The sequence below is a fragment of the Lontra canadensis genome, unplaced genomic scaffold, assembly GCF_010015895.1.
Source record: "Lontra canadensis isolate GAN:19392208 unplaced genomic scaffold, GSC_riverotter_1.0 scaffold40, whole genome shotgun sequence".
NCBI lineage: Eukaryota > Metazoa > Chordata > Mammalia > Carnivora > Mustelidae > Lontra > Lontra canadensis.
This window is the reverse complement of record NW_022631034.1, coordinates 17414091-17440511: the sequence shown is the minus strand read 5'-3', so window position 1 is coordinate 17440511 and position 26421 is coordinate 17414091. Positions and strand designations below refer to the sequence as shown.

Genomic DNA, 26421 nt, shown 5'->3' with positions numbered 1-26421 from the left:
GTGATCGTGTACTTAAGAATACAGACACGGTCTAACGAATGAACTTATCCGAGTGAACTTGCCGGTGGTGCAAAGTCCTAGAGCAGAGGACCGTCTCTTTCTTATCCCGGTGTCCACAGCGCCCAGCATTCGGCTTGGCACTGAGTCCCGAAAGTATCAAAATAGAAATGACTAGAGTAGTGCGCGGAATGGTGTAGAAAACGGGAGCACGGAAAGGCAGGCGGCCTCGGAGGGCAAGGAGTGCGCGCCCCCGCCGCCCGGGGGCAGTGTGGAGCTCCACCACCCGGTTCCCTTTGGACCGCGCTTCTCCCCAGCTGGAGCTCGCGGCAGACACCCGGGACGCGGGGCCGGCTGGCCGCATCTCCCAGCATCACCCGAGACCCGAAGGCGGGGGCCTCGGGCGAGTTCCTCGGGGCCGAGGCAGGTGCAGCCGTCCCACCCTCGGCCTCCTCCTCCTGACTCACGGGGGCCGCACCATGCCTCCCGGCGTGGAGGCTCTGGACCTTCCGGCGTGGAACGGAGCCTCAGACGCGTCCTGGGGTCCCCGCGGCAGGTCAGTACCCCCGAGGCGCCCGGCTCTCCAGCATCCCACGGTCCCTCCCCGGGGACGCCACCGCCGCCCCCTCCCCGGGCTGCGTTCCTCCCGGGGTCTTCTGGCGGCCGCATCTCCGCTCCACCTCTCACCGCCCCCGCCGGCCTCCGCTTCGCTGCCTCCCGCCCTCGGGGCTCCGAGAGGCCTGCCGGGTTCCACGTGGGAAGAGTGCCCCAGGGCCCGAGTTGAGAAGCTCTCAGCCAGCTGCCCGGTCTGCCCAGCCCCGGCGGGAGGCGAAGAGGTGGAGGAGGTGGCTCGGGGGCGGGGCGGGAACGCCTGAGCCACGCGCCCCTGGGCTACCGGCGCGCACTTGAGCCCTGTGGTCCTGCCGCCGGCGGCCGCCGTCCTCACCCCCGGGCTCGGGTCTGCGCGCGCCGGCGGCTACAGGAAGGGTAAGAGATGGGAGCCCGCCTGGAAGGTCTCCGAAGTTGGGGCGGGCGTGCCCGGGAAGGCCGAGATGCGTGTGCACTGAGCGGGTTTTCCTGCTCAGAACCCCGAACGAAAGCTGTGGAAAGTTTGGAAGGCGGAGGCACTGGCCCCGCAGCCTTATCTGTTTCCCTGGGCCGGGAAGCCCGAGACAGGATCAGGTGTTTTCAGGCTAACGATCAGGTGAGGCGCCCGAGCTGTGTCTTTCAGGATGTCAGATTCTGGAGGAACTCTCCTCAAGTGGATGCCTTTACTGTTCTAAACTAGAGCTTACTTGGGGCCTTAGGAGTGCTTACATTCACTGCTTGCAGTTGGTTAAATAAGGCTGGGCTTTGCTTTCCGGAACAAACAGGCCTTTTCCTCAGGTGGGAGGGTTATAGTGCGGCTAACCCCCATTCCTCTGCTTTTATGAAAAGGCGTACAGTTCAGCTGGGTGATGCTGCCAAGGGGCCCCACCTCCGTGGTCAGAGCTGCAAACACCCAACTGCGCAGCTGAGCCCGGGGGTGGGGAGGTGGAGGAGGTTGAGTACAAACAGGCCTTGGCTCCCCCACCTCTGCTCACAAAACAAATATAGAGGTGGGCCGTTAAATTTTCTAAAATAGTGTAGAGACTCTCCTGCTTTTCCTGCGTGGCGTTCTCAGTGTTATACACAGACTTAATGCTAGCAAGGAAAGCCAGAATTTAGTAGAAGCACTCACTTGATCTCTGCTGGCTGTCCTGATAAGTAGTTCCAAGCCAGGGTGGCATACACTTTACTAGTGTGTGTGGAACCCATGTTCCACTCTTCGCCTGACTGTTCCCACGCAGAGGTCAACATAATGGTGCCAATTTGATTTAATTTCCTGCCCTTAAAAATCGGTATATGCTGATGAAGTATTTGAGGAGGCCGTGTTGTTTTCTCGCAAGGAGGAGCATATCGAAAGTGGTGTTTTTAACAACAGAATAGTAAATATAAAGTCTCCTAATGAAGCAAGGAGGAAAAGTAGGGAGACAATTTTGCAAGGTCAGTTTTGAATGAGAAGACATAACTTTGGTACAACTTTTTTGACAACTGGATACTGGTCAATGTTACACCAAAAACGACCATCTCTTCTAATATTAGGTGTCTATTTTTAATGGGGCAGATCGGCAGAAATCATACATTTCTTCCATCTGCTTTAGCTCTAAACCCCTGTTCTGAAAGGGGGAGCAAATGGACTCTGGCTTTATTTATGTTCCCCTTGGACTGGTAAACAGGCTGGTGCTTATGGTGGGTGTGGTCTATAATCTTGCTCTTTTTTAAATCTTTATGCCAGTATTTTTCTCAGCCTATTTCCTCCAGGAGTTAACCATTTGCATCCACTCCAGAGAGTATCTCTAAAAGCTCCCACTCTTTTTTTTTTTAAATTAACATATAATGTATTACTTGCCCCCGGGAGTACAGGTCTGTGAATCATCAGGCTTACACATTTCACAGCACTCACCATAGCACATACCCTCCCCAATGTCCATAACACAACCACCCACACCCTAACCCCCCAACCCTGTTTGTTTTGTGAGATTAAGAATCTCTTATGGTTTGTCTCCCTCCCAATCCCATCTTGTTTCATTTTTTTCCTTCCCTACCAGAGGCTCCCATTCTTACACTGTGGAACACGTACTCGGCTCTACCCACAAATAGCTTTCGAAGGGATTCAGATTTGAAATATATGTGTGTGTATGTCTGGTTGTGCGATGCCAGTGGGAAATTGGATTGTATCATTGTAAACTGAGAATGGAAGAAGGGGTTATTAAGAGACAGGTGGAGAAGTTGTCTAGAACATCAGGATAGGAATTCTTATGTTTTCTGTTGAAGGGACCAGCTACCTCATTCTCTGCAGAGGTGGGATGTGGGCTTCACACTTTCAGGAACTGCTCACCACCTCTGTGATGTGCTAACCAAATAGCCCAAGTGTGGGGGAATCCAGCAGCTTCTTCCTTTTGAGTCAGCAGTCTCAAGATTTTAGCTCATCTTCCTCTTCATACTTTGAGTCAAACTCCCATGACTGTAAAGTTAGCCTTCTGTAGCAAACCTCCCTTAAACCAGGTTCTGTGGCCTGGACCCATTGTAAACACCCATGTTCCATTCGCCTGACTGTTCCCATGCAGAGGCCAACATAATGGTGCCAATTTGATTTAATTTCCTGCCCTTAAAAATCAGTAAATCTTGATGAAGTATTTGAGGAGGCCGTGTTCTTTTCTTGCAAGGAGGAGCATATCAAAAGTGGTGCTTTTTAACAACAGAATAACAAATATAAAATGTTTTCTAATGAAGCAAGGAGGAAATGTAGGGAGACAAATTTCGAACAGAGTGGCAGAGAATAGAGAACTGAAAGTCAGGAATGATCCTATTCATAAGCTGAGTTCTTCAGGCTCGGTCTCTATCAGTGAAGTGAAACCCAGGATAAGACAAACCTCAAAGCTTAGTGGGAAAACAGGTGGCTTCTTGTGGCTACAACTTTCAAAGTAAAATCAGTAGCTGAAAGAAACCCTTTTGGCCAGACAGCTAGAAGTGGGATCTTCCCTGAGGCTAGGCTGTTCTAGGTTCCCTGTGTCATTTCTGAAGAGTGAGAGCTCCCTTCGGGGAGTTCTGACATCACGTGTTGTGAGATTCATAGAGAAAAGAAATTTTATTTCCAGACTTCATTCTTTTTTACTCAGGCTGCAATATTCTTCTCAGGGGCAAATGTTTAAAGCCAAGTTTGATTGGTTGGTTGGTTTGCTTTGGCAATCATCTGGGGGGTTTTCATCCCATTTTCCTTAGCCTACCCCTAGCTGAGCTTTCTACTCTGTTTTGATCTTGGTCTCTGCTGCCTTCCCTCTCCCTCCCCCCAAGTCCCCAGGTGACAAGACAGCTTTGGGGGGGGGTGATGCCAATATTCCTGTCCCCTCTGTTGGGAGATGGCTTCCTTTCTTCTCCTTTGAAGGTGATCTCCCCTTGAATACATCTGGTATTTCAGCCTAAAGCATCTGTCAGGCAATAATTGGTGACTCGTGAAGCTAAACGTTCGGAAATACTGTCCTTGCTATAATTCCAGGACACCGGTAATTTAAGTGATGGGCTTAAAAAAAATCATGTCACCTATGGTGACTGGAGGGAATTGTTAGAGATAGGGTGAATCTAGGGATTCCCCAACCGACACGGAGGTGGGCTTGTCTAAAAATAAGGTAAACTCATTCAGTGGTTCGAGGAGAAAATGATTAATTATGGCTTTGTGGCTTTTAATTTTATTTTTCCTTAGGGATTAGGCATCAGCATGACCCTGTTAAATTGGGCACTTATTGATATGTTAGAGGAAGCAAAATGTAAGGAATGCCATAATTCCAGTCATTTTCTCAAGCTTCAAGTCTTTTTTTCCCTTAGGCTGGCTCCGTGCCTGGCGCAGAACCTACTTGGGGCTTCATCTTAGGACCCTGAGATCATGACTTAGGCAGAGATCAAGAGTCAGAGGCTTAACTGAGCCATCCAAGTGCCCCATCTTCTCCAGCTTTAAGTGCTTTGGGAATCCTGTATTGCTGAGAAATGGAGTTTTGCTTTACTTATCTGTGACCTAGAGAGCCGATTGGTCAGGATGTGTTTTCAAAAGGGGTGTGACTTGTTCTGAACAAGCACTTTTTAAATGTGCAGACTAGTTCTTCTTTTCTGCTGCTCAGAGGCAGCAAAGTGGTGATGGGAGATGATTTTTTAGGAACTTGGTGACATGGTTGGTCATGTCTAGGGAAATTCCTGAAAGTTGTAGCATGCATATTCTTTATGAGTAGCTCTAGTGGAAAATGAAAAGCCGTTCAGTCTTTCTTCCCAGTGCTTCTCAGGATTAGAATGGGCATATCATTTATGTTCTGAGAGCTATGCTTAGAGGGTAACCAAGGTTTCTTTCTTTGAGTTTCTTTTCTTTTCCTTTTTTTGTTTTTCCCTCCTTGACTTCCTTTAATTAGGGCCTAACTACCCAGAGCCTCAGCTGTCTGGATCACGCTCTTTCTTTCTTTCTTCCTTTCTCCTTCCCATCCATTCCTTCCCTCTCCCTTCCTCTCTCTGTCTCTCTCTCTCAGCAACTCTTCAAATCATGACAAAATCAGTTCATTGCAAGAATTGGAGTAGAAGGGGCATCTGGGTGGCTCAGTGGATTAAAGCCTCTGCCTTCAGCTCAGGTCATGATCTCAGGGTCCTGGGATCCAGTCCCACATCAGGCTCTCTGCTCAGTGGGGAGCCTCTCTGCCTTCCTCCCTTCCTCTCTCTCTGCCTGCCTCTCTGCCTACTTGTGATCTTTGTCTGTCAAATAAATAGATAAAATCTTAAAAAAAAAAAAAAAGAATTGGAGTAGAAGAAAAAAACCAATGTGGTTTGTTGGGATTTTTCTAAAGTCTTCCATCTGCCAGATTGCCCTGTGGCACCCCCACCCCTGGAAACACCACAGTTCAGCCTCTGCATGACTTCCCCACTTTCTCCCTCCCCCATGAATGTTGGGCAGGGAAATACTGGATTACATGTATTATTAGATCCTCTTTGACATAGCTTATTTTAACTCATAATGGTAACTCAAGAATCTGTATGTCAGTCACCAAAAATCAAGAAAATGTGGAAAATTTAAAGAAGAAAATTAAGATTATATATAACATGACTTCACCAAATTACCAAGACTTTTTTTCCTGGTTTATGCACTTCTAGACTTTTAAGATGTCTAATTACAGATATAAATGTCAACATTTTTGGAAGGATAGAACCTCAGTATATTTGTTTTGTAACTTAAAAAAATTAACAATATGCATAGACATCTTTAGGCCAATTACAAACTTGTCAGTAGGGTTACAGTGAACATTTTTGTAGTCATTGTTCTGACTGGTGCTTGTTCTGAAAAACTCACACCCCCTTTGACAACCCATCTTGTTTTTTGTTATGCCACATTTGTGGCATAAATCCATAGAAGTTTGATTCGTAGATCCCAGTTACTGTCCCAAGTGCCCTTCAGAAATTTACATTTCCATCAATAGAGTTTTGTTCTTGTTATGATAAATAAAACTTTAGATTTTCACCAATTTGTCTGTTAGTCCATTTTTGTTGTTGTTAAATGTTCACTGTCCTGTTCAGATCCTCGGCCTGTGATTACACTGGGTTGTCTTTTTCTTACTAATAGCTGAGAGCTCTCTACAGATAACAGGTCATAAACTTTTCTGTCTGTTCAAATATATTGCAGACCTTTTCTGCATTCTGTCTTTTAACTTCTTGAAATCATAGATGTTTGTGTAAAGATCTTTCAGTCTTCATTGGCTTGTAAATTTTGTTATCTTTAGAAAGGCCATGTCAAATCCTATTTTAAAAATGTCTATCATATGCTCCAACCAATTTTACTTTTTTAAATGTATCTAAGTTTTACTTATGCATTTAATTTCAAGGAGGACACTCCTTTTCTCTCTCCCCAATGTATTGTGAGTTTTTGTGATAAGTCATGGAATCATTCATTCTTTGGAAAGACTTTAGGAATATTAATTGAAACAAAATAGCAATTCAATTACCTAAAACTCTCTAATGTATCTTGGCTAAGCAAACCTTTTCAGTATATTTTTAATTCAAATTTTCCTACCCATGTTTTAGACTTTGCATTCTTGTTATTGTATTGCTTTTATTATATTTGTTTCTGTGACTGGCATTATTATTAGTTCACTTTATCAGGTGCTGGCCAAAAAATGTTCATGTTGTCAGCATTGTTGTCTCCTTCATTGACCCATTTCTTCCCAAAACAAATATTCATTGAACACCTCTTATGTGTTAGGTGCTCTGCTGTATGCTAGGGGATATAGTGACTAGCAAGACTGGACCTTCCTGCAGTTCTCTTGTAGGGAAGACCAATAAAGAATGTTATCTTAGTTATAAAGGAAAATCAGTGATGGGAGAGGCAGTGGGGAGCCAGGCATGCAGAGAGCTGGGCAGAGCAGAAGGACAGGTGAAGCAGCAAATGCATATGTCCAGATCAGGATGTTCCAGGGCTAGGCAGGAGGCCAGTGGGGTAGTGAGGAAGGGGAAGGGTGGGTGTGGGAAGGAGGGGGGCAGGAGACTTTTAGGCAATGGTGTGGGAGGGGGGCTTGGATTTTAGTTTGAGAGCTGGGGAAAGCCACTACAGAGTTTTCAGCAGGGAATGATATCTGACTTGGGCTTTTAACATTACCCCTCTGACTAGCCTGTGGGACAGTGGAAGGCTGTTAAGCTGTCAAGTGAGAAGTGACAGGGCATGGACCAGGGAGGCAGCATTGGATAGAGAGAGAGATGGAGACCAATCCATGATGTGCTTTGAAGGAAGACTTGATCAATTGGATGTGAGGATTGATGAAAAGGAGGACCCATCGTAGGGCTCTGGAGTACAAGTTCCTACACTTTCCTGCCCATTAGAATCACCTGAAAATCTTATCAGAAATCTTGATGTTCAGCTCATAACTGGACCCAATTAAATCAGAATGTCTCGGGGCTGGAAGCCAGGTACTGAAACGTTTTAAAAGTCCCCAGGTGCTTCTACTGCATAGCCAAGCAGGGGGAACCACTGATAGGGGAAGTGATTACAGCTGAAACATCTGGACAGATGCATTGAGCAGATGGGTGGAGAAAGGGGTGGGGAGTTGATTGAGAAATCTCTTAGGCGGGTGGAGTTTCAAGAAAGAGGTTGGATAAGGGAGTCTGTTCAAGAGAGAGACTTGCTGGAGTGTCAAATGTGAAGAGTCCACATCACGTGGGTAGTATTTAAAGCCACAGGACGGGGCAAAGTCTTCTAGAAGGGAGGACAGGGCGGGGGATGGAGGAGCCCTGGGACGTGTCCTGAGGCACTCCCATTCAGATGGGAGAGGAGCCAGCGAAGGAGACCGGGAAATGCCCAGTGAAGTAGGCAGAAAAACCAGGGCAGTGGGGGGTCCTAGAAGCAGAGAGAAGAGGTGGTCCCAGGGCATGTCGTGGTCAGCTGTATCAAATGCTGCTGAGCCCTTACGCTGCAGCCTGAGGAGTGGCAACCGGAGCCCGCAGCAGCGGAGGGCGCACCTCCAGCAGTTCCAACAGAGCAGAACAGATGGAACGCTCTAGACGGTCAGAAGCCCGCAGAGACCCGGAGCAAAGTAGATGTTGGCTTTGTCCCATCAGATGGCTTCTCCTGTTTTTTCTTTCTCATTTTGATAACATGACCGTGTAGAAGTCTCCTGATCTTAGGGACTAGGATCCTGTTGTTGGCTAAATTCCGCACATTTCGAAATGGGAGAAAGTGTGTTTGAAATACTAGTTTATTTGCACATAACACTTTTTTTCTTCGTTCTTTACCCTCCTACAGGCCATGATTCCTTAAGAAGTATTTAATTCTGGGATCAGGAAGGAATACTGTCAGGGTCAGCAACTTGCATTCTTTGGGGGCGGGTTGCAACGTTAGGGACCTTTAGGTGTCTTATTCATAAAACAAGGAGACAGAAACTATAATCTCTCAGGTAGAGGATTTCAAACTGGGTGTACGGTAGAATAACCTGGGGAGTTTTTAAGAGCTCCCCCCACCCAGATGCCCAGGCTGCACCCCCACCAGTGAGGCCAGAATCTCTGGGGGTGGAAGCTGGGCTTCCGTGGTTCTCAAGTGCCCCCAGGTGACTGTGTGTGGCCGAGTTGGTAAACAGTGGTTTTGTGTTTTTGCCTAGCTCTTCTATTGAATGACCCTATTCTTGGGTGTGAATATATTCCCTACTCTCAACAAAATCAGGAAGAAGGGAGGAATGGATACTGGGCGGGCAGTTAGCAATGTCTATCAGGGGAAGGCTCAAAATTTACTTTCCAGGCTTCCTTTCACAGGCAGGGATGGATGGATACTCGCCATAAAAATGAGGGAATAAAGGAAGTCCTGGAAATGCGGCATCCAATTTGGGAAGAAGGTGAAGAGAATTCCCAAATGGATGGCTCTTTATAGGGATTAGAAGCAACCAGTGTATAGGCTGGAGCAAGAGGATGTATGGGGAACGATGAGTTGAAACAAATTGACAAGTTGCCCCACTTGTTTGACTGTATTGAAGGGAGCTGGCAGATTCAGCCGGTTTGGTGATGAGCCCTTGTTGGTGTGCTGAAAACTGAGCAAATGGGGCAAAAGGCAATTAAACACCAAAACCTTCTTTTTGTAAGAAAGAATAAAAAATAGGGTGGGGGGTTGCCTGCTTGGCTCAGTCCGTAGAGCATGCCACCCTTAATCTCAGGGTTGTTAGTTCAAGCCCCGTGTTGGGCATGGAGCCTACTTAAAAAGAAAAAAGAAACATATAAATATACATATATATATATATATATATATATATATAAAATTTACATTTACATATAATATATGAATATAATTTATATTTATATATATAAAATCACAGTGTACTACTGGCTCAACTATGAAAAGTATTTGCATATTTACTTTGTAAATTTTGAATATTAATTTATCTAAAAGTTTTATTAAAATTTTATTGGGACAATGGAGAGGTGAATGTGTATGTTTGCTGGTGGGGAGCAGATGTAAGAGCTAAAATCATCTTTTCCATAGGAGGATATAAATTGATAATATCTAAAAGAGTAATAAATAGTGGGATAATATTATTGAGAAATATTAAAATAAATAGCTGAAGAGAAACGTGAAAGAAATTTCCTCCAAGGAGCGAAAATCAGGGGTGGGGTTGTTACTATTCTTTTGAAATTATGTGCACTCTTAAATTTGGGGGGAAAAGATGACATTGTGGGGGGGGTAGGTGAGACCAGATGAAACAGAGCTCCCCAGATGTGGGTTCCTGGAAGGCTGGTGGTACTTATTGGTCCCTGTGCTAAGGATAGAGAAAGCATCGACTATGGAAGTGGTTCCCCTGCTTCTGCTGTGTCATCCTCTGGGACGAGTAAGAGAGTTGTGAATTAGGAAAACCATTCTGTTCTAGCACCACTGCGTCGATATAAGATCCCCAAGCAGTGATGTCTGTCAGGAGCTAGGAGAACAAACCCCAACTCCCCCCAAGCTAAGGAGTTTATAATGTCAGCAGGGACAACAGAAGAACAGCCACTGAGGTGTGGTTGGAGCTCTGAGAAGCTCCAAGACTAGAGAAGTAGTCCCAAAGATTTTTGATAATTTACCCCATCAACTAAAAGAACATCCACCCTCTCTGAATGTGTATCTGTATATTGTAAGTAGAATCATATCCACTATGAAAAAGGTGAACATTTTTAAGAGGTAGGCAGAGGAAGAGGGAGAGAGAGGATCTCAAGCAGGCTCACGCCGGGAGTGGAGCCTGTTAGGGGGCTTGATCTCATGACCCTGAGATCCTGACCTGAGCCAAAGGCAGACACTTAACCAACAGAACCACCCAGGCACCCCCTAAAGAGCTTTCTTGATAAATCTGTTTCTTTTTTCCAGATCAGATCTACTTTTCATCTTTTTTAAACTCATGGCAAGCAAAAGTTGCACTAGGAGAGTATTTGAGTTTCCATTTTCTTGATGTTAACATGGGCCCTCATTCATTTTCCAGTGAGTCTCAATTTTTGGCCAGAACCTTTATGTCCCTTGCCCACCTTGTGAGGGTTGACTAAACAGGAAAGTATACTTCAAAAGTGCTTAAATGGGCCACGTAAGCCTTTAGTGGTAGGGCCATGCCGAAAATCAGTGAGGCCACCACCATCAAGACCCTACTTTGGGAAATGGCTTTCTTCCCCAGGGTGTGTTGCCTACCTATGTGAGGCACAGGTATCCTTCGTTCTGACCAGGTGAGGGCAGCTTCGGTGTGATACACAATGATCCCTATATTAAACCTTGTAAACTTCACTTCTGGCTTTGCTAGGTTAGTCCACTTAGAAGCCCTAACCCTTTCTTCCCACATACCAGTAATCGGCCTTAACTCCCTCTTGTGTGCACACATACCTCTTTGGATGCCACTAGAGTAGAAAACAGTATTTTCTACCTCTTTCTATGTAGGGTAAGGGTCATGCAAGCTGAGAAACTAGCAGCCTGGGCTGGCTAGCTTATTTGCTGAGCTGATTACACGAATAGGAACAAGGTACCGTCATCGAAATTGGTGTGTGCATTTTTCTGAGGCAAAGGTCAAAAGTTTTCACTGGTTCTCACAGGGGGTTATGAGATTAAGAATTGCTGGTAACTTGTTTTCTTTTACGTTTTTTAAAACTTCAAGCTTCCATGGACTTTCTTAGTTATTGATTTGTTAAAGACGGAATTGCCCTTGGTCACACGATAGCCTTAAGTGTAGCTGACATTGCGCAGTCCTGATTATCGGAGGGAAGAGTAGATTTTCTTAGTAACAGACAGTAGCTTTGATGTGACTTCTCCCCATACTACCCAGGCTCGGGCGTCTCTCTTTCCCAAGTGCTGTTTGCTTTGCCATTTAGCATCTCTAGCTTTCATTTAGCCCATCATGTGGGTGCATTTCCATCCTGTCCCAGATCTTGTTTTTATGCTCCCCAGTCCTGGGCTTTTCCCCTCTGATACTTTGGTCTTTAACAGTTCTCTTTATTAAGCTTATATAATCCAGATCATGCATTTCCTATAGTTTAGTGAGACATAAATAATTCATGAGTCCTGACTGTTCTTATTTATTTCGTGCAATTTCAGCTTCACGACTATGCTGCAGTGGATGGGTCCGATTTAGATCTTCATTGATTTCTCTCCCTTACCTTTTTTTATGGTGCAGTTTCCCTTCCCCCGAATTGTGTTACAAGTTCTCGGTTCTCTGTCCTTTTCTCAACCTGTTGGTGCATTTTCATCATCTGTGATCGAACTTGCAGTGTTTCTCCCGCCAACTTAATTCTTGCTTCTAAAGTTGAGATCGCAGCTTCCAGCCTCTTGTACCAAACACCCCGCTTGGTGCTCAGCACAGGAGGGTGTTGGATGTCAATGGGTGTCAAATGCGGGGATGTTTTAGTCCAGTGATACTCTCTTGCCTCTTTTCTTTTTTTCATTTTCCTTCTTTTTCACTTTGCACCATTTGTTTGTTTCGCACCATTGTATTTTTGTTCTAGGATGTCTAGTTGTACATGGGTGTGTGTTTAATACCCTTTGCCGACCAGGGAGATAGGGCAGATCTACAAACTGGGAAGAGCAGGGCAAGAAAGAACGCTTAGAAAAGTGAAGATTGGAAACCTTAAGCATTTACATTACCCTTGAGATTCCAGAATTCTTGAACCAAAATATCATTACCTTTTCCTCCAAACTTTAGATGTTATTTCTTTAGTAGAAATTTACTTATTGATTTTAGAGGGAGGGACAGAGGAGGAGGGAGAAAGAACCTCAAGCAGACTCCCCGCTAAGCACAGATCCCACTCCGGGCTCCATCTCACAACCCTGAGATCACGACTGGAGCAGAAATTGAGTCGAACGCTCAACCAACTGAGCTACTCAGCCCCCACCCCCCAGATGTTATTTCTAAACTTAAGTTGGACTTACTAAAAAGAGCCATCTCATAACTTTATTATTCACATGAGTTCTTTTTTCTGTACTTCTATTGATTACGTTCGACTAGTGCTATCCTTTATTTCACCAAGGGGCTCCTGTATGCTTGAGGGGAAAGTTTTTCATGCTGGCTTTTCCGTTTTTCTTTTTATCCTTCACCATGCCAGAAGTATTACAGCCGCTCTATAAGTGAAAAACTTCAGGTGGATAGAGTTGTGTGAATAATTCAACAAAATAAACCCTGATGTTTATGATCTCTTACTTTTTGTATGTGTGTGAATTATCTTTTTTTTTTAAGATTTTATGTATTTATTTGACAGAAAGAGAGAGCACAAACAGGGGGAGCAGCAGGCAGAGGGGGAAGCAGGCTCCCTGCTGAGCAGAGAGCTTGATGCAGGGCTCAATCCCAGGACCCCAGGATCATGACCTGAGCTGAAGGCAGACACTTAACCACTGAGCCACCCAGGTATCCCTGTGAATTATCTTCCTAATTAGGCTTCTTAGGGTAATGTTAACATCAGTTACCATGTTTTGAACATTTAGTGACAAAGTAGTCAAAGAAACTAGCAGCTGAAAGAATTCTCTGGAGCTACTTGAAGCAATTGGGGCAGTGTGTTGTCTGTGGCTGGGGTGCCCAATGCATATTTCATTTACAGCATGGAACACATTTTATTGTACATTCATGTATTCATACATCTCATTTCTACTGCACTGAGCTGGAAGACAGGAGAATGTCTCTGGCACACCTGGGCTCACAAGGCGTTCACTAAGTGTTTGCCCTAATGCCCTGTGTTTCACACCAGTGTTCTCAAGAAAACCATCTCTGTCTTCAGTATGGTGTTTCTCACGCTAGAGACCAAGGCAGGAGTTTCCATGCCGTGTTCTGAGGGTTTGATCACAACTTTTCAGATGCCTTCTTCCTTTTATTAAATGGAAAAAGTACCGTGATTCATCAGGATGACTGTATTAGCCACACAGGTCCGCTAAAGCAATGGTGGTTAACTCTAAATTTGGTACTGCTCAAACATGCCCATGAAGATTTCTTCTGGCATGTTCTCAGGGGTCTGAACTCTCACCTCCGAGGATGTTGCTGTCAGGCACAGTTAAGATACCACATTCTTCTGGGAAATACCTCCCTCCGTGCTCCTTGTCAGGCTCCCCCAACCCCCTGTGTGTTATGAGGGGATTTCCCCTTGGGCTCTGTGAACCTCTGTGTCAGAGTTAGGCCTGTTTCCACAGTGCTTTTCACACTCAGGTACAGCATTCATGAAGCTATGTGGTAACTTGGGAATGTGCACTCAGGGCTCTCTCTCTCTCCCCTACTGGAGCCGAGCATCTGCAGTCAGGGGTGCTCTCCAGCACTGAGTCCGGAGCACCCAGCTCAGTCCCAGCACTGTGCCCAGGAAGGCGGTCTGATCTGATCCGATCCAGAGCAGACTAGAGTGGACGCAGGCAAACACATTGCAAAGGTCTCCTCATTCTCTTGAGATGAGACTCATGTGGTTGATTTTTCATTTCTAAAAGTAGTTTTTGTTTTTCCCAAATTGGTCTTAGAGATAATTTTACCTTTTCTTATCTTCCAATACACTGAGCATGATGGTCTTTCCAACCCATGTCTGATTCCTATAGACTTGGTCCTGGTTCTGGTCCCTGTCTCTAAGTAGACTTCTCAAGGGACCTGGTTTCCTCATGTGCTGGGTTATATATTACGACCTGCTGATTAATGTGTATTTTAGGTTCTGTGGCAGAGTGTTAGAGAGGCCACATCCTAGGATGAATCTCTGGAGAGTTCTGTGGGAGTTTGCTAGGAGACAGGACAGGCTCAGTCTGGATCCCCTGAACCAAGCAAGCTCTCATGGTTTGAAGTTCTCTGACTCCTCGGGGTGTAAGGCTCAAAGGGCTGTGTCATGAGCATCATTTCTCAGGATGGGCCTATTTTTTAATTTAATTTCCTGTTTATTTTCTTGCTTTGAAACTACTCTGGCCTTCTCCATAGCCCTCTAAGTTTGGGGACAGGTAGTTGTGAGGCAAGGTATTTTTCTGAGAGGGTGGCCCTTTTGGGATCCCCATCTCAATTTGAGGAGGGTCTCCTGTCAGATCTTGGGTGAGCTTTGGGCCTTGAGTCCTGGCTCCCTCATTCCCCTTTCCTGGGGCTGCAGACGAAGCCTAAGTGGGCATGAATGGCAGTGGGCTCCCACTTCTCCAGGATCCCCACAAGCTAGACTGGGAGTTCCTTGCTCTTAAATTGTTCTGTGTTCTTAGAAACATCTTTATTATATGTTTTTTAAATTGAAATATATTTGATGTATAACATTGTACAAATTTAAGGTATATAACTGATTTGATACATTTATATATTATAATACAATGGCTACTATAGCAATAGTTAGCTCCTCTCCAACCTCACAGAATTATCATTTCTTTTTGGCTGTGAGAATAATTAAGATCTTGTCTCTTAGCAAGTTTGATGTTTATAATACAACATTATTGTCTAGATTCACTATATTGTGCATTAGATCTCTAGGACTTACTGGTCTACATTTCACTCCTCAGTCTTTTACAGGTACTTCCTCCATCTGCCCCCCAAAATATGTAGGTATTTTATCCAGCCTGTCTTTTCTCTTTTCTTTTTCTTTTCTAACCTTCTTTCTAACCTCCCTCTTCTTCCCCTTTCCTTTTTCTTTCCTTTCCCCCTCCCTCCTTCTATCTTCCTTCCTTTTTCCTTCTTTCCTTCTTCCTTTCCTCCCTCTCTCCCTCCCTCCTTCCTTTCCTTCCTCCCTTCCTTCCTTTTTTGTACCCAGCAGGAAAATTCTAAATAACCTAGCCTACTCATTATTCTGGCAATAGGAGATCTAAAAATCAATTTAAAGATAGAAAATTATTAACTGAGTATAAGTCTTAAAATAATCTTAAAATAAGCCTTAAAAACACTTTCCTTTTTAGTCTTATTATTTATTTATTTATTTTTAAAAATTTTATGTAGGCTTCACACCCAACATGGGGCTTGAACTCACGACTCTGAGATCAAGTGTCGCATGCTCTACTGATGAGCCAGCCAGGCAATGCCTCCCCCACCCCCCTCCACCTTTTAGTGTTTAAAACTTGAGGTAGATAATGTAGATCTGAAGTCAGTATACAAATAGGTCATTTAGATATTTTAGGTGAAAAGATGCCCCCAAATGACCCCCAATTATAAAAACTTCCCTAGAAATGGGTACCTTGAATGATTGGCTGAACTTAGCAAAATTTAATCCTTGAATTTACCATCAAGACACTTCCTGTTGTAAGAAGCACAAGACTAACTCAAACTAGCATAAACCCCAAAGAGTATTCATTAGCTTACATTGCAGGTTTTGGGATGAATGGCTGTAGGCACAGCTGGATCCAAGAACTCAAGTGTTATCATTAGGCTTAGTATCTGTCTCTTGTCTGTTCTGTGTTAGCTCCACTCTCTGGCATGCTCTTCTATGATGGCAAGGTGTATTCCACAAACTCCAGACTCACAGCCTTTCCTTTAAATCTGTGATCTCTAGGCTTTTTGATTATGTATCCAATGATAAAAGTCAAGCACCTGTTCTCAATGTGTGTATACCTACTTATAAATTGTATGTGATTATATACTACTGTTAGCCTATATGTTATATGAGTTAGTAGAGTTCAGATTTCTTTCGTTTTTTAGATAAAGAATAATCTAGGGGCACCTGGCTGGCCCAGTCAGTAGAGCATGTGACCCTTGATCTTGGAGTAGTGAGTTCCAGCCCCCTGTTGGGCACAGAGTTTACTTAGAATAAAAAATTAAACTATAAAATTAATTTCTAAAAAAAAAGAAGAAAACAGAAGTACTAATACTTTCTACACTGCCAGTGGATTGTTTTGCACACACAATTTGGTGGTAGTTTAGTAGGCCTCTTTCCCATCAGATACAGTCACAGTCTTGAGACCACAACTCATTCGTTCTTTTGGGCCTAGCTTGAGTCACATGCCTGTTCCTGAGATCAGAACCCTCAAAATAGTAAAAGCAAACTTTACTAATGTAAAGTGACACAAATACCTGACAGGGCATAAATAGATACTATTTTAAGTTTTTAAATGTATTTACATTTTTGAACCTTATTATCATTGGTATATTATAAAAAAGGGACATAATCATTTAGTACCACATTTTAGAACAAAGATTCTCTATTTTCATAGCAATTTATTTCTGTTAGTCCATACTCAGTTGCTGTGATTTCATACCTGGTGTATCATGAAAGTGTCCCTTCTAGTTTTTGTTAATATTCCAGTGATAGGTGAATGCTATATGTTAAGATACAGGAATTGATGAGTCTTGCAAATAAAATCCCATTCTTACAAATTTTGACAGTGGCCATTTTGAACAAGATAGATAATTGTGTGGGAAGGCAAATGATGGAGGGTCCTGAATAATTTTCAGATTTCCAAAGAGAAGAGGATTCACTGGTTGAAGGGAGAATTTTGCTTGTAAGGATGGGTAAAGTATTATTCAGAAACTTTCTTTTTTAAAAAAATATTTGAGAGAGAGAAAGAGAACGAACTAGTGGAGGGAAGGGCATAGGGGAGAGAGAGAATCTCAAGCAGATCCCATGTTGAATGTGTAACCCAACACAGGTCTCTATCCCATGACCCTGAAATCATGACCTGAACTGAAACCAAGAGTCAGACATTTAACCGATTGAGCTGTCCAGGTGCCCCTCAGAAACTTTCTGATGAACAAGATGTTCTTTGTATTTAAAAATTGATCTTGTGTGACAGAAATGCAATGGCTCATCTTGATTCTGAGGTGAAAGAAGAATGTCTGAGGGAAGACCTGAAGTTTTACTTCATGAACCCTTGTGAAAAATACCGAGCCAGACACCAGATTCCTTGGAAGCTGGGATTGCAGATTTTGAAGATAGTCATGGTCACCACACAGGTAATTCATATTATCAGTTTGTTTGTTGTTTTTTTTCCCCTTATCCCAAGATGAAACTCTTTTCATGTGTTCCACCCTTGACTTTCGTTCTGAAAAGTCCATACTCGAGTTCATAGAACTGTGAAATTATGTTGACTCTGGAGGACAGATGGTAGGTTGAAGTTCAGTTTCAATAATGACCTTCTTTTAGTAACGGTTCCTGAGGTCATCTTCCCACAGGTTCTACAAATAAAGATAAATAGTAGGTCTATGTAATAGCAGATTGATATGGCGGTGGGGTGGGGTTCTATATCTGAATGAGGCACAGGAAGTTGCTCAATCCCAAGTGAGTGTGTTCTTGAAATTTCTCGTCTCCTTTCAAATACACTTTTGAAATTGCATTTTTGACTGTTTTGATTTGAGACTTGACAGAAGTCTGTTTCCCTTCCATCGTAGTATGAATCGGTCAGTGAATAATTGGGCCTGTCAGGAGAGTACAAGGTCTACCTTGGGATCTTTGGTTGAATTTCTTGTTGTTGAGACTTTATCTCCAGGACCAAAACAGCCATCAGAGTTGTCATCTAGTTTTTGAGACTGTGGTTTGGAAGCTGTTTCAGGGAGGCTCCTGTCTAGATAACTACATTTGAAAAGCGTGCCCTTCTAAAAACATGATCAGCCTGGGGTATTTGGCTCCTTTGGCAAATAATCATCTTGTCATCAATGTAAAGATGTTGCTCATAAAGATGTTATTTCTGGAACACAAAAATAAAGACCTTTCTAAAAATAGGTTTGTATAGTTTTAGAAATGAGAGGAGGTTCCTATTGTAACTGAAGTTGCATCTTTCTTCTCTGATCATAAAGAAGTCTTTTCACTAAAAGACATACTTTTCATTACACCAAGTTTTAGGATAACCAAGTTGCTTTAAAAGAAACAACAAAGTTGAAAAAGAAAACCCAACAAAGTTGAGGCATAGGGACCCTGTTAAATGTGTATGCTTGGCTTTTTCCATTTAAACATCTTTTCATTTTAATTCTTGGGTTTGAAATTTTAATTCCGGCATCCTAGAAAGTAGGTACATTATTAGTCTTACTTGGAAGGAGGAGAAATAATGTCCCCTTTTTCATTTGGTTAATTGTGTTTCGTAATTTCTTCTCCGGCCAAATCAGCTTTTGGTTCAGCTTCTTGATCTATTAATGTTACCAAAACTCCACCTTATCTAGGCATCGAACGTCCCGATCTTTGACTTACCTTCTTTGTCCTGAAGCCTACTAAATCTCATGGGTTCTTCCTTCAAAACTGTTTCTACTTATGCTTTACCATACTCACCATCTTCTCTCTCTAGCCCAGACTCTTATCTGATTAATTTACAATATGTATGACGCACCTCCCGTGCTGTGAGTCCTGCTGGGAATACAGCTGGGAATACGTCACCGCTGCTGAGAGGTAACCTACCATGTGGCGTAGCATTTGCCATGTGCCAAGCGAGGTGCTGTCCGCATGTTCATTCATTTCATCCTCACAGCAACCCTGTGAGGCGGGTCCGTTATTGCTCCCATCTTGTGGATAAGGAAATGGAACCAAAGAGAATAACTAATTTGCTTATGGCCATTCAGTTGGTAAGTGGTAGAGTCGGATTGGAGCCCTGTGGTCTGACTCTAGGGTCTGCACTCTTACCCTCAGATCGTTTTTATTCCAGGCATGGGTCTTGTCCTCAGTTCATGGTCTAGGAATACAGTCAAGTTAACGAGTCTGCTTCCAGACTTTGTCTTATGCCGACCTTCCTTGTCCACACCCACACCAGTGTGTTCAATGCTAATATCAAATGAATTTTTCTTAGAATGTCTTCATTGGGTCACTCTCCTGCTCAGAATCTTTGGTGGTACCTGTTTTCCCACAGAAGAGAATCTTGACTGTGTACCTTGAAGTTCAGATTTCCATAGTCTCCTTCGACTTGCCTTTCCAACGGGTTTTCATTCATTTGCTCCCCAATCCCAGCCAGCTGGATGCACCCAAGGATTCTCATCCCTGCCCTGTTTGCTCCACCAAATCCAGAGTGGTTCTTTTTCTCCATCATTTTGCAGGTGCCCTTGGAAGTCCCCCGCTGGTTTTTCCTGACCACTCCCCACGTGGTTTTCCTGGGGACACTGCTACCTGTTGCTGTCTGTTTGAATGCTTTTGCTTTAAATACACTATTTCTGGGGGGCACCTGGGTGGCTCAGTGGGTTAAGGCCTCTGACTTCGGCTCAGGTCATGATCCCAGGGTCTTGGGATAGAGCCCCATATTGGGCTCTCTGCTCAGTGGGGAGCCTACTTCCCCCACCCCCCACCTGCCTCTCTGCCTACTTGTGATATCTGTCAAATAAATAAATAAAATCTTTAAAAAGTCTAAAAAATATAGTGTGAATAATAGTCTAAAAATACAGACTAAATAGTAGTCTAAAAAATAGACTATTTCTGGGAAATAATAATTTGCTTTTTGTGTGGGTACACCTTGTCTTCCCTAACAAAGTTGGGAGGTGTTAGGTTCTTGTCCTGCTGGAGGACCATTCTAATAAGTTTTCCTATGTGGATGATATCTAATTGGAGCAGATTTCTCAAATACCTTTCTTCCTTCTTTCAGATCCCACTTGTCCCTCTTCCTCTTTTTCTGTCTCTTAGCACTCCATCCTCAAGTCTAAAGGGATGGGTGGCATTTTATCAGGGTTGATGAGGAGGAAACTTAAAAAAAAAAAAAAGACATTTCTATTCTGCAGTAATTTGTAATCTTGAGAGAGGTGTCCACATATTTGTTCTACTTGTTCCTTCTCATATTCTGTGTACATTATTAGAGTAGAATCTTGTTTTTCACCTGGTACAGAATATTTTCTCCTACACTGATTTCATAATAAAGTCTTACCTTCACGAAGTGCCAAAGTGCACTTAATGTGTAACTATTCTGTTTCCTATCATAGTCTTGGCAAATCTTAAGATCTAGTTAGTGGGGCAAGAGTGCATTTTTATGTCAACCATTAGACCAAAACCATCATCCTGAAAGTTGAGCTGATGAGCTTTGAGTTTAAATAAGGGGGTAGCTTAAAATATCAGCAAATAGTACACCACTTTCTTGGTCAAGTTATCCATTCCCCATTCACATTTTTGTGTGTGTGGTTTTTTTGTTTTCTTTGGTTTTTCTCAAGTGTGAATGTGGAAGGAATAGGTCAAATACCCCGGTTTCTAGAGTTAAGTTTGCAGCATCTCTGAGAGGTAGTGGGGCCAGATGGTCCAGAGAAGGGATATGTAAGCCTAATAGACACCTCACTGACATTTTCTAGCTGTTCCAACTTGAATAAGTTCCCTAACTTCAGCTGCACATGTATAAAATGGGATTATATTCATCAGTGGGTTCTGTATTTGACTCTGGCAGTTCCTAAGTGGGGAGTGGCGGTGGGGGGGGGGGGCGGGACCCTGTCCTTGTGGAGCCCAGTGTAATATCCCCCTCATAGACAAATTAAATTTTTTTTAAAATTATAAATTTTTGGCATAGTCCCTGACACTCAGTAGATAAGGGCTGTGATTCAACACCATGCAACTCCATCTTCCCCACATCATATAATAAACACTCAGCAGACTTTGACTGAAGAACTCAATTCATGTGTGTGTATACCAATTTTTTTTTTCATTTGTGCGTCAGTATTTAATAAGGCCTTGAAACAATCATGTGTGTATTGGTTCCCTGGTTTACTTTTGGCATTCAGAAAGCGGCATGACCCTTTCTGGCATCTCCTACAGCTACCATTGACAGATGTTACATGCTTGGAAAACCTTTGGCTTCCAGTTGCTTGATTTCTAGCCCAGCTGGATGATGTGGGGTTTCTTATCTGGTATTTTCCTTAGACTAGCTGGGATTTAACAATTGCTCAATCCTTTGACTTGGTATTTGAGGAATGTGACCTGGTGAAGCTCAGATGCTAGAGTGTCAACTAAGTATGTTCTCAAATGGTAGTGGCCATTCTCAAAAGCCAGCACCTAAATTCTTTTCTCTAAGAATCCCAAAGCAGATTCTTCAACAAAGATAAATTGTATAGCACAATAGGGTGACTTTGGAGTTAGACCTGACTTTCATTCTAGTTAGGGGACTTAGGGCAATTTAATGGGGCTAAATCTCAGTTTCCACAAGCATAAAGTGGGGATTAACCATAGTCATGTCACTTAGAGTTGGTGTGTTAGTAACAGAGACAGTGCTTGTAGTGAAGTTCGGTAAGCACCTGGAGTATAATAGTTGCTGAAAAGCGGTAGCTATTTTTTTTTAATTATTCAGCTTTTTCAAAGAGTCAGACAAACTTAAATTAAGCTAAAAAATATAAATCATTAAAAATAGTATATATATTTGCATATGCAGATTCCCGTGTGTTTCATCTGAAAGTGTCACTAGTTGAGGTCCGGTTCAGTGCCATGGAGTCTCTCATAGCCAGCCGCGGAGTGACTGCACATAACAGAAACGCCACAGTCGTCTAGCTGGACCTGATGATTTCACACATGAAGAAACAGTCCCAAATTGCTTTGGAGACTTACCAGGATAAAGATTTAGGGCACAATTTTTGGACTTTTATTGTCTTATGAAGTAGATGAGGAGACAAAATAGGTAGATGGGGAAGGGTGTGTGGGACAGAGCTTAGAAAGGTCTGACTTATCTTCTGCCATTACGTGTGTGTGTGTGTGTGTGTGTGAGAGAGAGAGAGAGAGAGAGAGAGAGGGGGAAAGAGAGAGACTGAGAGAGATTGTTGGTGTGAGTATAATTTCCTGGGTTTGTTTGGTACATATTTAGTGCCTGCTAATTTTCCCCACTTCCTGGATTCCAAGATGGGCAGGAAGAATACATTCCCTCCTGGTAAAGGGAGACCTTGGTGCCTGAGCTTGGACTAGGATACAGTGTAGGGCAGAGTAAGTAGTTTTATCACAATAAGGTGGGTGCTTACTGATAGTGAATGGGTTTGAACTCAGAGTGGTAAAGCAAGCCCTGTAATTCTCTCAGAGGCTTAGATGCTATAGATTTTGGAGCAGGAACTCCTAGGTGTAAATCTTATACAAAAGTTCTTGCAGAGGGGCGCCTGGGTGGCTCAGTGGGTTGGGCCTCTGCCTTCACCAGGGTCCTTGGCTCTCTGCTCAGTGGGGAGCCTGCTTCCCCCTCTCTCTCTGCCTGCCTCTCTGCATACTTGTGATGTCTGTCAAATAAATAAAATTTAAAAAAAATTCTTGCAGAGCTGGAATCATTGAATTCCTTTGACAACTCTTACCTCTTAGTTGGAGTAAGTATCATATAGCTCACTTTTCCAAAAGCATCCTTAAAAGCTATATATAAAACATAGTTGTGATTTTTAAAAATAATTGCAATTTCTAAATGTTAAATCAACAAAAAATGACTTATTTTATGGAGCACATCAGTTTTTAAGACCATTAATTTGAAGCTGAAGTATACAAAAAATGGATTCTGACTTCACTGATTTGAATTTCTCCTTTTTCTCCTTCATTAAAGTCCAGTAGGGTTGGCAGTCACTGGGAGTGGTAATTTCCTCTAATTTTACACTATTTTGACTTGGTGATGAGTTTGATGAGGATTTTCTTTGGGGGGACTTGTATTTGGACATAAATACAGTTAATAAACCCTGGCTGAGGTTTCCAGGCAGGGGTTGATGATAATAAGAATGCATTTGCCTGCCCTGGTAAATGGAAAATTCACATCTTCCTATTTGATTTTCTTTTCTAGCTTGTTCGTTTTGGTTTAAGTAACCAGATGGTGGTTGCTTTCAAAGAAGAGAACACTGTTGCTTTTAAGCACTTGTTTTTAAAAGGCTATTCTGGCACGGATGAAGATGACTACAGTTGCAGTGTGTATACTCAGGAGGATGTCTATGAGAGCATCTTTTTTGTTCTCAGTCAGGCAAGTGTTCTGTTGTGAATGACCTACACTTTATGAATATGTTGATACTTGGTTGTTTTTAGCAAAAAAAAAAAAAATTACACATGTATTAAAATATTCTAATTTAAATTTTGCCTTGTCTGCCCAAAAAAGTTCATTGCTATTTCTCTAGCTACATTTCCACACAATAGATTTTGCTGATTTAAGTTTTTTCTTTAAGATTTGTGTATTTTATTTATCCCTTTACACCCACTACCTTTGGGAGATTACTTTCCCCCAAGTTCAAATTGCCGAGAGGGGATTTATAATCTCAGAAGTTTTGATGAAGGAGATACCAAATCTATGACTCCAGCGTCTCAACATCGGTGTCTTAGCATTAATAAGCCGAGCTGGATCTTAAGAATATGGAGTAGGATAGGATATAGTTGTATCTAAGCAAGTATTGAGAAGCCAGATTGATAGGCCTGAAGAAAGCATTTAGGGGCAAGAAATCATTCTTCTTCTTTTTTCTTTTCTTATTCATTCAAGAAATATTTGGGTGCCTACAATACACAAAATACTGTGCTAGACACTGGGGATGCATCATGAATAAAATGGACAAAAGCCCTGTTTTTACAGAACTTCATTGTAGAGGAGAGAACCAGACAAATGAGAGGTGAACTGGATAGCCTGAGTGCTAGCTCCCTGAAAACACCACCAGGAGAACACGTTGATAAGCAAAACTGAGCTTATTGCTTTACAGAGGTGGGGGAGATGTTCCCTTCATCCTTCTCCTTAGCTCCTTGGGTAAAGAGGGCAAAGTCCAAATACACATTTTTAAGACGACGTAGGGTGGGTCTTTCAGTGTGAGGGGAGCTCATTTAGAATTGGGTAAAGATAGGATATAATAGTTTTGGATTGGTGGGCACAAGAAGGCGAGGGTTTTGGAGAGGGGCATGGTTTCAAAAAGTCTTGGATTTATTAGACTCAATCATCAAACTGATTATCTGCTTAAATGGGTTGGTTTGGCTATTCCTGAAATGAACAATAGGGTTATTTGTAACTTATGTTTCTGGGCAGTATTTTTCTGGTATGGGACGCCAGGGTGACTCTGTCAGTTAAGTGTCCAGCTCTTGATTTCTCTGCAGGTCATGATCTCATCTTAGGGTCTTGAGCTCAAGCCCCAGTTGGGCTCCACTGCCACGGGTGGGCGTGGGCGTGGAGCCTGATTAAGATTCCACACCCTCCCCCTCTCAAAAAAGAAAAAAAAAGTTTCCCAGAATAGTAAAGTCATGTTAATGAAAGGTGGGAGCTAAGAAAACCCTCTTCACCCTCTTAGTGCAGGCTGGCGAATGGTAAAGTCATTTAATGAGAGCCACTGTAAGTTCATATAAGCCAAGGCCAGTTGTGCTAACGCGAGCTGTGGGGAGTAGACGGCTTGGGTCTTCAGTGATGTGTCAGAAAGTGATAGTGCTGTGAAATAAAGCAGGGGAGGAGAAGGGCAGTGCCTGCTGGAGCCTGTGCGGTGGGGATGGATGTTTGCTACTTGTACTGGACGGTAAGAGAAGACCTCACCAAAGTGGTAATTTTTGACTCAAGATCTGAAGGGGTGAACCTAGCAGATAGATAACACGGGGTTCCAGGCAGGGGGAACAGCGAAGGCTGAGGCAGGAATGTGCCTGGAAAGCTCCAAGAAACGCCTGGAGGCCAGTGTGGCTTGGGAAGGTTGGGCTTGGCACCAGAGGACAGTACTCTGCTGCGAGGCCAGAGCACCCTGGCTTTGGCCGTCACTGCGGTGGGGGGCGTCTGGCAGCATGTTTACGTTAGCTCTGAGTTCCGTGAGACAGTGTGTTTCCTGCCCAACCATGAGAAAATCACCTTGTGGTATTTTACACAGGGGAGTTCTGTTGAGGGATTGATAGAAATATGCTGTAACTTCTGATGAAATCCTTAAAAGCCTGTATTATTTTTATTTAACTATTTTTAACAGTATCGTCAACTAAAGAACATATCCCTGGGGACCCTTGGTTATGGAGAAAATGAAGACAACAGAATTGGCTTAAAAGTCTGTAAGCAACATTACAAGAAAGGGACCATGTTTCCTTCTAATGAGACACTGAATATTGACAGCGACATTGAAAAAGGTAACACACAGATAATTTCATTATATACTCTTATCATCTTCTGTGGAAAGAGCAAACATCCCCTCATGTGCTGATGACCCAAATGGACCCATGTTGCTTTTGTGACAGCTAATTTGAATATATGCCTGCAAACGGCTTTGCCTCAGGGAGCTGCGGGTCTACTGAGTTAGGACCGGGGAGCATTTGTGGAACTTCTTGTACAACTCAAGATTGTTGGGGGTTGAGGTAAATGGACAGGTGTTTCCTGTTTGTTGAGGTTTTCCCCTCACAAGGAGACAATTGGGCTTTTGAAAAAAAAAAAAAAAGAGTCTATTTATAAATAATGTATGTTAAAATGCTTGGTACTCTTGAATTATATGTTAACCACATTAATGTTCTACAAAGATAAATTGGGGTTAGCAACTCATTTTCTCTTTGAGGAGGTTGCTTTGCAAAAAGTTAATATCTAATCAAGTAGAAGTATTTTGTGCCACTCTGTTAAGAATTTAAAAACACACTATATGTAAGTGCAAAGTGGTTGACTTAGGGCTCTGGGGGTTTTGCCATTCATTCAACAAATCTCTGGTGTAGAACCTATCATGCCCAAGTCACTTCCTGTTTCATGTACTGGGGTTCTGTACTACCAAGATTCATCATTCATGACTCCTCTAGAAGCTAACAGTTCAGGAGTGGGGGGGGGGGTCCTAGGAGCAGTTTAAATGTGGAATAGTTTTATTAAGAGAGCATCACACAATGCATTTGATGGTACTTCCTATAATCCCATCTTAAGACACTTTGGTAAAATAATCAAAGAACACATCTCTCGAATAGAGGTTCTGAGTCTGTTTCCACAAGCTGCCCACTGAGAATCTCTTCATGAGTCAATGTGTCCCATGCTCTTAACCCTGAAAGAAGCAGCCCATAAGCCAGCACTACCAAGGGTCACAGGGTGCTTTGAGAGGTCATCTAGGTGTCTGCAGTGTGGTTCTGTGGTCAGCAGCCTTGAAGTGCCTCTTGTCCTCTTAAAAACATGCGTACAACTATTTTCCAGTG

The 26421-nt window shown here is 43.1% G+C and overlaps 1 protein-coding gene across 5 annotated transcripts in view; it reads left to right on the top strand.

Moving 5' to 3' along the window:
- The first annotated feature begins 375 nt into the window (after window positions 1–375).
- MCOLN2 (mucolipin 2) overlaps window positions 376–26421 on the top strand; it is a 52754-nt gene continuing 26708 nt past the window's right edge. The window contains exons 1-4 of one of the 5 annotated variants that reach the window (XM_032870269.1): window positions 376–553; window positions 17231–17390; window positions 23114–23287; window positions 25236–25389. In XM_032870269.1, the coding sequence (XP_032726160.1) occupies window positions 477–553; window positions 17231–17390; window positions 23114–23287; window positions 25236–25389 (565 nt within the window). In that variant the 5' untranslated portion in view covers window positions 376–476. Of the gene's footprint in view, window positions 554–962; window positions 985–1057; window positions 1202–9669; window positions 9687–17230; window positions 17391–22174; window positions 22291–23113; window positions 23288–25235; window positions 25390–26421 lie in introns of those variants that run through there. The other 4 variants (XM_032870271.1, XM_032870270.1, XM_032870272.1 and 1 more) reach the window with 4 other exon arrangements.